Raw genomic sequence first — 12,371 nt, forward strand, 5'->3', positions numbered from 1 at the left:
TTCTGCCTTATTATTATTGGACCATGCTGGTCATTTATGAACATTTGAACATCTTGGCCATGTTCTGTTATAATCTCCACCCGGCACAGCCCGAAGAGGACTGGCCACCCCACATAGCCTGGTTCCTCTCTAGGTTTCTTCCTAGGTTTTGGCCTTTCTAGGGAGTTTTTCCTAGCCACCGTGCTTCTACACCTGCATTGCTTGCTGTTTGGGGTTTTAGGCTGGGTTTCTGTACAGCACTTTGAGATATCAGCTGATGTACGAAGGGCTATATAAATACATTTGATTTGATTTGATTTGATCACTAAGCTAAGGACCCTGGGACTAAACATCTCCCTCTGCAACTGTATCCTGGACTTCCTGACGGGCCGCCCCCAGGTGGTAAGGGTAGGTAACAACACAACACATCTGCCACACTGATCCCCAACACGGGGGCCCCTCAGGGGTGCGTGATCAGTCCCCTCCTGTAATCCCTGTTCACCCATGACTGCATGGACAAGCACGACTCCAACACCATCATTACGTTTTCTGATGTCACAACAGTGTTAGGCCTGATCACCGACAATGATGAGACAGCCTATAGGAGGAGGTCAGAGACCTGGCAGTGTGGTGCTAGGATAACAACCTCTCCCTCAACATGATCATGACAAAGGAGATGATCGTGAACTACAGGAAAACTACAGGAAACAGAGGGCCGAGCACACCCCTATTCTCATAAACGGGGCTGTATTGGAGCAGGTTGAGAACTTCAAGTTCCTTGGTACCCACATCACCAACGAGCTATCATGGTCCAAACACATCAAGACAGTCGTAAAGAGGGCACTACAATGCCTATTCCTGACAAGATTTGGCATGGGTCCTCACATCCTCAAAAAGTTCTACAGTTGCACCATCGAGAGCATCCTGACTGGTTGCATCACTGCCTGGTGTGGCAACTGTTCGGCCTCCAACTGGAAGGCACTACAGAGGGTAGTGCGTACAACCCCAGTACATCACTGAGGCCAAGTTTCCTGCCCTCCAGGACCACTATACCAGGCGGTGTCAGAGGATGCATAAAAATTGCCAGACTCCAACCACCCTAGTCACAGACTGTTCTTTCTGCTACCTCATGGCAAGAGGTACTGGAGCACCAACTCTTCTTAACAGCTTCTACACCCAAACCATAAGACTCCTGAACAGCTAACAAAATGGCTACCCAGACTATTTGCAAGGCCTCCCCCACGTTTACGTTGCTGCTACTCTCTGTTTATTATCTATGCATAGTCACTGTACCTACATATACATATTACCTCAATTACCTCGACTAACCGCACTTTGACTCTGTACCGGTACCACCTGTATATAGCCTCGTTACTGTTATTTTATTGTTGTCTTTAATTATTTTACATTTTTGTTTTTTCTTCTTCTTTTCTTTTTTTCCTTATTGTTTACGTCAGTTTATTTAGTAAATAGTTTCTTAACAGTTTCTTAACACTGATTACATACATTTTTTATCCCAGCCCCCCAGCCTTTTGGTAGGCAGTCATTGTAAATAATAATTTGTTCTTAACTGACTTGCCTTGTTAAATAAATGTTAAATAAATACAAAGTCCCCCATGTCTAGGCAGACTTTGAACTACAACTTCCAGCATTCAGACACATTCTAGATTTGTCCGTAGTGCCACGTCATTTGATGTCACTGCCGCACCTGCGCAGCCATCTTGTACTTTGAGCGAAGAGCGGACACAGAAAGAAAGAAAAGAAGAAAATAAACCTGTCAAATCAGACGAAAATAGGAATGTCTGTAAACGTTATATAGCCTCGTAACGATTAGACAGCCAAGAAGGACAAGGGGAGTTAGAAAATACGGTGAAAGACATCCAAGTGCCTTGGATATTGAGACCGACAATCCATATTTGCCTGTGAAAGCGGAGTGAGAGAGAGGAGGAAGGAACAGTGAAATCGCCGATAGAAACATATCCCGAACGTCAGTCAAATCATGAATCCAGAATAGTGAGTAGACTCTACCGCCAACACAACCACTCGTATATTTTACACTCCCTTTCCTTTTGTAATCTTATATGCATATAGATCGAACACGTTATTGTAGTTTTATTGTATTAGGGCAATTCCATAAATGTGAGTCGAGCATTTAACTAATATTCAGCCAACGTCAGCTGATCGCTTGTTCGTGCCACATTGTCGGCTAACGATAGATGGCTAGCTAGCATACGTTTTACATACAAATAGCTAGCTAGAATGTAATTGTTCTCAATGGGCATAGCTAGTTAGTCCCTCAAACATCTGTCACGTGTGTGTGTGTGTGTGTGTGTGTGTGTGTGTGTGGCCCTGAAATGAGAGAACACGCGCACAGATCCCCTGCTCTGTGCGGTAGCGACCGGAGGAATAGGACGTGGTGCTGAAACGTCATACCGGCCCACAGCAAAGCTGTCTGGCTGCCTTTGGAGATCTACCTAACGAACACCAATGCTTGCTTTGAGATCGCTTTGTCATTAACAAACACACACCCTCCGTTCTGTGATGGCGCTCTCTCCTTTGTCTCTAACGTTGGTGTGTAACGTTAGCTAGCTAGCTAACTAACGTTATGTTAGGGCCAAAACAGGTTTCTACTTGCTAACTTTACGAATAGATTGGCTATGTGCCGGGTGATAGCAATTTAGCCAGCATATGCCGTCTCGGTACATAGAAAGCTTATGGACGCTGACTCAGAAAGCATAGGTGATTTGTTGTAGAAGCCTCTGTGAATAGCGTTAACGTTACCTTTCTTCGTGAATGTGGGAGACATCGCCACATCACATCAAAGGCTGCGTTTGGGGAAGAGATTGCCACATACATGCAGCCTGTGTTAGTTTCCATAGCATTGGACATTCTTTGGCAGAAAAACATGCCACATCTCAATTTCAGTAGACACAAGAATAGCTCTGTCATTGCGCCACTTCTGTGCAGTGGAAGTGTGTCAAATGCATGTGACCTTGTTTTGCTGAGAGAGTTGATGTGAAAGTACTACAGCATAATATTTACTTACTCACAAACATTTCTTAGAGTTCCATATTGGTGAATGAGTTCACCGTGTACTGGCTGTGGCCCTGCTAAATGTCCTATTTAGAAGTAGTTGCTTGAACACAACTTGATATTGGTCAATCGGTTGGTTGCCTCAGGAGTGTTTCTCAGGAGTGTATTTCCCCACACTTCCTCTCTATTGGGCCTTAGCCTAGAATTCTAGGCTATCTGTCCGAAGTGGAAGAAACTGACACAACGTAACATCAGTAGGGCTTATGACTGGAGTTAAGTAGCAACACTGTTTAGTATGTCTAGTCTTTGGTCTAATGCTGGATGCTTTAATTTCAGTGACTACCTGTTCAAGCTCCTCCTTATTGGTGACTCCGGTGTGGGAAAGTCCTGTCTTCTGCTCCGGTTTGCTGTAAGTATCGTCACCGTATGCTATGACTGTACAGTTATTTAGTAAGTGTCGTGTCGGTGCCTTTTGTCAAAATGCAGCTTCCAGAATCTGTCTTGACTGTTCTCTCTCTCTCTTCTGCCGTCTGTAACTCCTTCCTCTTCTTCAGGATGACACCTACACGGAGAGCTACATCAGCACCATCGGCGTAGACTTCAAGATCCGCACCATCGAGCTGGACGGCAAGACCATCAAACTGCAGATTGTGAGTCTGACACGATCAACACTGCAACGTGCCGCTACCCACACCCACACCACCAACTACAAATAAGGGCTGGCTGTTGGGAACGCTTCGTTTTAATTAGGAAGCCTAGCCCCAGATATTGCAATTATGATGAACATTTGAGGCTTTTGCACCGCTCACAGCTGTGTGATCTATTTTGCACCGCTCGCGTGATTGTGTGAACTATTATAGTCTAATAGGATGTAATCGGATACTGTTTTGGTAGGAGAAAAGGCTGTACCATTCCAAACGAATACATCTGGTAAAACAGGAGGAGCGGCTCCCCCCCCGCCAACTCCTGATGTTATAAAGGCTTGATTAGATTTGAGAAACGGTTCAGTAACCTAGTTATGTTGCTTAGTTTTACGTCCTGTGTTTGGTGTGTAGTTTAACACCTCGCCCTAAGGCTAAACAGGCCTGGGATCCAGTTCTGTTCCCACCATGGCTCTTTTGATGCAAGGAGTCGAACTATAGATGTTAGTGTGGTATTCTAATGTCCATAGATGCCTAACTAGTGCTATTCCAAGTGTTTTCAAGACAGGAATGAATGGAACTTGGGTGATGACAGGTGTGTGTGTGTGTTTAGTTATTTAAATTAGCCTGTTTCGTTGGTTTGCATTAAACGACTATCTCTCCCCTCCCGCTCTCTTTTGTAATTCTCCACTCCCTCTCTTCCAGTGGGACACTGCTGGTCAGGAGAGGTTCCGCACCATCACCTCCAGTTACTACAGGGGCGCCCACGGCATCATCGTGGTCTATGATGTCACAGATCAGGTGGGTTATTAGTTCAAGGGGGATCAATGCTTAGAACTAAGCTTAATACTCAGTGTATTTTTGTAGTCAAATATTGTACTTCCCAAGTTCTTTTGACTTTCTAAAATGTCTAATTGGCCTAATAAAATAAGAAATCCCCATAAAAATCTTTCAGTTTAAGCTAGCATTGGATGCCTCTCAATCCACCGCATCCGCCGATGTTGCACTTCCGCATCTGCGGTGAAAGGTGATACAGAGCTAGAGCGGTGTTTGTCAGACCACGAGAGGTCCCGAAAATCAGTCATTCTTACAAAGTCAACTGTATCGTCCGAACAGTTTCGCCCACAGGCCTTTACAAGACTTGTTTGAATGTCTCCCTGTACCAGTTGAAAAATGAATGGAAGTATATATGGAAACTGTTTAGTGCCAAAAACAAGGGGTTAAATAAATTAACAAAAAAAAGTATATAAAATGTTTCCTGTTCTTTTTTTTTATGTCTCAGATATAAAACAGGCACTTCAGAACTAAGTTCCTTTTTTTGGGAGACTGTGTCTGTTGTTCCATGTAGTGAATATGTTATTCAATGCATTTGTTTGGGCTAATAGCAGTAAGGACAAATACAATTTATTACATTTTTTTTGACACTTCAAGAGGTCTTACATTTCAAAATAAAATATCAAAATGATCATTGGTATGACCTTCTTAAAACAATTCCATATAGCTTAGTAGAACCCCTCCCTCCCCCGGCCTAGACAGGGCTTAGACTCTTATGGGTAAAAATCACAAAAAAATGTCCACTGTTTCTCACCTGCCTGTAGGATAGGCAGCCATACACTGTGTGACTAATCTCATTCTGTGCTGTAGGAGTCCTACAACAACGTGAAGCAGTGGCTGCAGGAGATCGACCGCTACGCGAGCGAGAACGTCAACAAGCTGTTGGTGGGGAACAAGTGTGACCTCACCACCAAGAAAGTGGTGGACTACACAACAGCCAAGGTATGGCTACAGGGGCATTTCTATGATTTGAGGACATTGGGGGCTTACCCCAAAGCCAGAGGGGGAACCCTAATAGAGGGTTCTGGGGGCATCCCCCAGAAGAAAAATGTAATTTCAACTGCTGCATGAATGCATCCATCAGGTGCACGTTGGGATGAACATTAAGAGATTAGATCTACTCAGAATTGTGTGGGGGGAATAAAGACACAAATTTTAAAATAATAATGTGGGTGAACAATCCCTTTAAAAATAGGGCTTGAAGAAAGTCCTGCAGGGAGGTGTGTTTCCCAAGTGGAAGGGATTTTAAAATATTCACGCTATAACAATGAATTACTTCAAGTCGCCTCACTTTCAACAAACATCTAAAAGTGGTTGAGGCTGACATGTTGTGTCAAAATGTGTCATCTTACTGTATATAGGCAAGATATTTTACTTTTACGAGCTTTTGAGATACCCCTTACCATATCTGTATAGCAGCTTGTGCACACGACTAAAATTACAGAATAATTGAGGCAAGGGACATTTCAGTATAGCCTATTCTCCTTTTTATGACATACAATCAACATGTCCATTACCTACACGAATGGCTAAAAAATGCATAGCTTCTTGTCATATTTATTTTCGAAGGGGCATGTACGCATAATAGATTTCAAAGAAGTAGCTGCATCAGCAAAACAGTGAAGAAGTGACAAACTAAAAAGTATGAGGAATAACAGTACCGTTCTTGCTGATAAGCACACTAATTATCCTATAATAGGATATCCCATCATAAGGAATAGATGTTCCGTTGACTTACATCAGCTAATGTGAAGGAAATCAATTCAACAGAACATCTCCTGAAGACAACATGGCATAGCCTAAGTCTTTCCAGGGCTACACCCTACCCAAATCATGTTTATTTATTTTATTAGAATAAAAGGGATACTTTTGGGTTCACAATCTCTTTGTGCCATCTTAAAACAAACGTGTGCCTGTCCAGTTTACCAGATTGTTAGCTAATATGGTAACATGACTGAACAAGCTCGTTTGTTACACTACCTGGATACAAAAGTATGTGGACACCTGTTTGTCGAACATTTCATTCCAAAATCAGGGGCATTAATGTGGATTTGCCCCCCCCACCTTTGCTGCTATAACAGCCTCCACTCTTCTGGGAAGGTTTTCCACTAGATGTTGGAACATTGCTGTGGGGACTTGTGCGATTAGGCCTGGCTCGTAGTAGGCTTTCCAATTCATCCCAAAGGTGTTCGATGGTGTTAAGGCCAGGGCTCTGTGCAGGCCAATAAAGTTATTCCACGCTGATCTCGACACTGATCTCATTTCAGTATGGACCTCGCTTTCTGCATGGGGGCGTTGTCCTGCTGAAACAGGAAAGGGCCTTCCCCAAATTGTTGCCACTAAGTTGGAAGCACAGAATCGTCTAGAATGCAATTGAATGCTGTAGCATTAAGATTTCCCTTCAGTGGAACTAAGGGGTCTAGCCCGAACCATGAAAAACAGCTGCAGACCATTAAACTTTACATTTGGCGCTATGTATTTGGGCAGGTAGCGTTCGCCTGGCATCCGCCAAACCCAGACTTGCCCGTCGGACTGCCAGATGGTGAAGCGTGATTTGTCACTCCAAAGAATGTTTCCACTGCTCCAGGGTCCAATGGCGACAACCTTTACACTACTCCAGCCGACGCTTGGCACTGCGCATGGTGATCTTAGGCTTGTGTGGAGCTTTTCGGCCATGGAGACCCATTTAATGAACTCCCGACGACCGGTTCTTGTGTTAACGTTGCTTCCAGAGGCAGTTTGGAACTCGGTAGTGAGTGTTGCAACCGAGGACAGACGATTTTTACATACTATGTTCTTCAGCACTCAGCGTTCCCGTTCTGTGAGCTTGTGTGGCTTACCACTTCGCGGCTGAGCCGTTGTTGCTCTTCGGGATTTCCACTTCACAATAACAGCACTTACAGTTGACTGGGGCAGCTCTAGCAGGGCAGAAATTTGACAAACTGACTTGTTGGAAAGGTGGCATCCTATGACGGTGCCACGTGAAAGTCACTGAGCTCTTCAGTAAGGCCATTCTAGTGTCAATGTTTGTCTATGGAGATTGCATGACTGTGTACTTCATTTTGAACATGTGGCTGAAATAGCCTAATCCACTAATTTGAAGGTGTCCACATACTTTTGTGTATATATGGTGTATCAAACAAATAGGCTTCTCGCAGTCCGCTATTTTATTATATGATATTTTTCTCCCCAATATCGTGATATCCAGTTGCGATCTTGTCTCATCACTGCAACTCACCAACGAGCTCGGTCGTGTCATGCGTCCTCCGAAGCATGACCCGCCAAACCGCGCTTATCACCCTCCTGCTTAACCCGGAAGCCAGCCACACTGTGTCGGAGGAAACACCGTTCAACTGATGACCGAAGCGCCTGCAAGCTGACATGGACCGCCACAAGGAGTCGCTAGAGCGCGATGAGCCAAGTAAAGCCCCGCCAAACGCTCCCCTAACCCGAATGATGCTGAGCCAATTGTGCGCAGCCCTCTGGGACTCCCAGTCAAGGCCCGGTTTGGACACAGCCTGGGATCGAACCCGGGTCTGTGGTGACGCCTCAAGCAAAGAAGATATTAACTCCGGTCAAATGTATCATATCTTTTGAATGGTTTGGGCGCACACAGTTTTCAGTAAAGTAATAGCGAAACCATATCCCGAAGGCATACTACCTAGCTTGTAAGTTATGGAAACTCATATCAGACGTACAGCCTGCAATTTTGAAATGATTCATCCATCAAAAGGTTCTGGGCACTTCACAAAACATACTACATTTCAGGCACTACACAAAACAGTTAATTTCGTTGTTTTGAGCAGTCGATTTCTCTAGAAAGCTATTTCCTCATCAATGTGGGAATACAAAATCGAGTTGGCTCCTGAGGTGATCAATTGCGTAATATTGGATCTTTAACTTTATTTACAATTTTCATTCATGCAAAATTACAGAACGTGCTGTTCACATTGACACTTCACACAATACCTACATTTTAAAAAATCCTTTCTGTCCCTCCCTGCAGTATCATATTGCTTTATATTTAATGAACATAATACTGTTTTAAAAAAATATATATATATTATTTTCCACATGGTCATTGCTACAACAGTTGGGCATTACCTTTTGTATGTTTTTATATTTGTGTTTAACCCCTATCTATTCTCTTCCTGTCTGCCGCCTGCAGGAGTTTGCCGACTCCCTGGCCATCCCATTCCTGGAGACCAGTGCCAAGAATGCCACCAACGTGGAGCAGGCCTTCATGACCATGGCTGCTGAGATTAAGAAGAGGATGGGACCCGGGGCCACGGTCGGCGGGGACAAGCCCAACCTGAAGATAGACAGCACCCCGGTTAGGCAGTCTGGTGGGGGATGCTGTTAAACCGGACCCGGTTCTGGATGCTCATCACCTCCTCCCGTCCCTCTCTGCCCGGGGCTTCACCTCCTCCACCTCTCCCTCCACTCTTCACCCCTCAGCCTCCCTTCCATCTCCCTTTGTCTAACCCTACATAGAACCAATGGGAACTGGGTTAAGTGAGGGATGGGTGGTCAGGGTGAGGTTGAGAGAAAGGGATGGAGGGGAGGAGTTGAAGGGCTAGAACTGCGGACTGACTTAAACTATCTCCCCTAAAAAAGCGAATGGGGAAAAATAGTTAGGTAGGGGTGAGGGGGGGTTTGAGGATTATTCTTTTTTTTTTCATTTTTGTTGAGTGATGAGGCAGGAAGGTAAACAGATATGAGAAAAGATTGGTATTGATTTAGAGGGGAACTGGGTGATAGAAGATTAGGTTTTAGATTCTGGCGAGCGCTTATCGCTCACACACACACACACACACACACATATTGCAAGTGGGTCGGAGTGATTCTCCCAATCGAGATAGTCACAGGTATGGGTCTCTTTCCTTCAGGCCATGTCTTTCATTGCAACCCAGTGGAAGTCATATAGCAAAATTAAGTTTAGTGTGCTACAGTAGTCATCTGTCTATGGGGCCTATTTTATATGTTGGGGGACCTTGTAGTCATCTTAAGTCTGTCTACAGCATAGATTGAGTCACGGGCACCGTCTGGTCCACGTTTTATGGCTCAAATGCAATAGTAACACTCATGTTTTCATGACTATCCATCCGTTATACAAACTGAATTGGCATTGGAGCAGAAAGCAGACAGTTGTGTGCCCACTACCAGCGTACTAACATTCTAGTGAGGCGGTGGTGAGTCATCGATGTTATTAAATGATGGGGATGCCCATTTGTCGTGGCACCTCTAATCGTTCTCTTTTTCTGCCTCTGAATGAAGGCATCAGCAGGCGGGGGGGAGAGACTCATACACTGCAGTCTGTGTGAAGAGGGTATTCTGGGGGTGGTGGGACTTCTCGTAGACTGCATGCTTTAGGTTGATTTGACACTCCATGCAGATCATGAGAGCTTTTGGTCAAACTTGGAATCACTCCATTCCCTCTCCCTCCATCCCTCCACATGCAGAATGGAGGATGTAGTGAGAGAAAGGGAGAGTGCAAGACATTTCTTTTCGGTTCTGTAGTATATGGTGTTAGTTAGCCACATCACTCCTGTTAGGATTTCACATATTGAAGAATAAGAATTTAAAAAAATAACACATAAATATGTGAGATACGCTTAGGTCATGTTTGTATGTCTTTAAGTCGTCATGACACTATATATTACATTATAAATCAGCCCTGAATGCTGATTTGCTGACAGCTGTGGAGAATCAGACCGTCTGCCACGGGTGTGAAAAAACATTTCTTTTTACTGCTCTAATTACGTTGGTATCCAGTTTTTTAATAGGAATGAGGCACCTCTGGGGTTTGTGACATGGCCAATATACCACGGCTAAGGGCTGTGTCCAGGGACTCTGCGTTGCGTCTTGCCTAAGAACAGCCCTCGCCGTGGTATATTGGCCATATACCACAACCCCTCGGGCCTTATTGCTTAAATATACCCAAGTGGTTCTTCAACATACACAGATAACGGGGCATGACATACTGTAGTACTAGGTTAGGGGCTGGCGTAGACAGGGGCTTGGGCAATGCAACTGATATTCAACAACGATTTAATAGGACATTACTCTGACACCACAAATTGGCAATATCCTACATTCTGTGTTCATCTTAATAGATTATTATTCATATTGTTTCATAGGTATTATTACAATGATTTTATTTGATATTTCTTTTTGCTTGAAATGCTGTCAAACTTACGTTATTGTGTGGGTGGGTCGGTTGGGATGTTTTTTGGTTGTTGCTAGGTTTGACCGGGTCGGGGGAGTTTGTCTATGAAAGCTACTGTTCCCTCCTGTGCCTTACTGGTCTCCTTAAAGATACTGACCGCATGCTTAACTTGTGTAGCATGTCACAGTCGCACCACAGGTTCTCTTTGCCTTGGCCATGATCGACTTCTCAGACCGTGTTTCCACCCCCCTCTCTGTCGTCACGTGTCCCACAGTGCATTTCCTTTATGGTTGTCACGGTTTCATGTCAGTTAGTGTGATTGTTAAGAAGCGTAGCCAGTGCGTGACGGTTTAAATGGCCCAAGATGTCCTGACCTAGCTAATTATGTTCAAGCGGAGTCCCTAAGACCGAAGTCGCAATACTGTACTATGACCACATGTCAACTCATTACCTCAGAAGCGCTCTCTTTAGATCATTGCGCGAATAGTGTTCTTCATTGTCAACTGCTGGTTCCTGTAGCCTCTATATAGCCTAAGACATTAAGTGTTCGGCGAGTCAGAATGTGTGTTCATGGTTCCGGCTGTCCTGATCTCCCCCTCCTACAGTATCCTGCCCTGCGCCGTTCCCTTCCCAGTCTGTCCGCATGGTTCTCATGGCAGTGTGTTATTTTTCAGCGCCATTCCTATGGACCTATGGTTCCTTGCAGGGATGTGGAGAAAACCCTTCAACCCCAGACCTTAACCAACACTGGTGGTTTTTAATTTAATGCGCTGCAGTAGAGTGAACAAGGCCTCTAAGCGTTGGTGTTCTAGACAACAAAGGCAATTGGCATTTGTTGATTATTACAACCTCAGTTTTCAACCCTTTTCTTTTTCAAGACCATTTACGACTGTAGAAGTGGGCACGGTTACAATCGGACTTTGGGAAGATCTATTCTCTGCCTTTGGTGGGAATTAGGGTGACATGCTGAGAACCCGGACTAAACCTGGAAAGTGATATTCCTTTTGTCTTTATGGTTTTCCCTGGTCTTGGTCTTGACAGTCTGAAATCCTCCAGTAGTGTGTGTGTGTGTAACAGTTCTAATCTCGTACCTGTATAGCTTTATAGCTATGTAAAGTGCAGACAGAGGTTCTTACTTTTACGACAACTATATAAGCATGTTATGGTCATGCTATTTGGTCATTGGGTTTAATCGTGTTACGTCATCATGGTTACGTTCCTAGAGCACGGTCGCGGTCCTAGGTTCTGGTTCATTGGGTTGAAGTGTTCGACTGTGTGCTTGAGCGTTCGGGGTTAAGAGGGACTGACTGGTCTTGCCATGCAGACCGGATATGAACTCCCATCAACCTCTTCTTAAAGCCAATCCATTTATTCAAACTCAACGAATCCAACGATGTTCTTTGTGACCCGGTTCCAACTACTCATCATTGATAACGGAATCTCGCTTGGACTTTGGGAGCATTCCTGGTGTTCCCGGGTTGGTCTTCGAGAGAGACTTGAAATTCCTCAGCACTTAAGGTGGCACGGCCTTGTCCTCCGGGCTCAGAGCTCCAGGTAGTGAGGTATGCTATGCATTCCCCATGCAATTGCAAAGTGCAGTTTCAGCCTCTACAAACTGCAATGTCCAATTAATACCGATGAATTAGTGAGCTCTTGCTGTCCGCAGCATTTGGATACCAAACCAGTCTATGGCATTCATGTCTAGAAGAGTGATG

The 12,371-nt window shown here is 44.6% G+C and overlaps 1 protein-coding gene across 1 annotated transcript; it reads left to right on the forward strand.

Moving 5' to 3' along the window:
• The first annotated feature begins 1,676 nt into the window (after positions 1-1,676).
• On the forward strand, positions 1,677-10,531 carry LOC112260082 (ras-related protein Rab-1B). Its single transcript, XM_024434914.2, has 6 exons — positions 1,677-1,992; positions 3,349-3,421; positions 3,567-3,662; positions 4,359-4,454; positions 5,298-5,429; positions 8,656-10,531. Exons 1-6 carry the CDS (start codon positions 1,979-1,981, stop codon positions 8,848-8,850), a joined length of 606 nt encoding a protein of 201 aa, XP_024290682.1. The 5' UTR covers positions 1,677-1,978; the 3' UTR covers positions 8,851-10,531.
• The last annotated feature ends 1,840 nt before the right edge of the window (positions 10,532-12,371 follow it).

This window comes from Oncorhynchus tshawytscha, linkage group LG10, assembly GCF_018296145.1.
Source record: "Oncorhynchus tshawytscha isolate Ot180627B linkage group LG10, Otsh_v2.0, whole genome shotgun sequence".
Lineage (NCBI taxonomy): Eukaryota > Metazoa > Chordata > Actinopteri > Salmoniformes > Salmonidae > Oncorhynchus > Oncorhynchus tshawytscha.

What these genes read in the sequence shown, in the direction of transcription:
- LOC112260082 (XM_024434914.2), top strand. An exon ending in TCTATGATGTCACAGATCAG is followed by an intron (nt 4,455 to 5,297) that starts GTGGGTTATTAG and finishes TCTGTGCTGTAG; the next exon opens with GAGTCCTACAACAACGTGAA. An exon ending in TGGACTACACAACAGCCAAG is followed by an intron (nt 5,430 to 8,655) that starts GTATGGCTACAG and finishes TGCCGCCTGCAG; the next exon opens with GAGTTTGCCGACTCCCTGGC.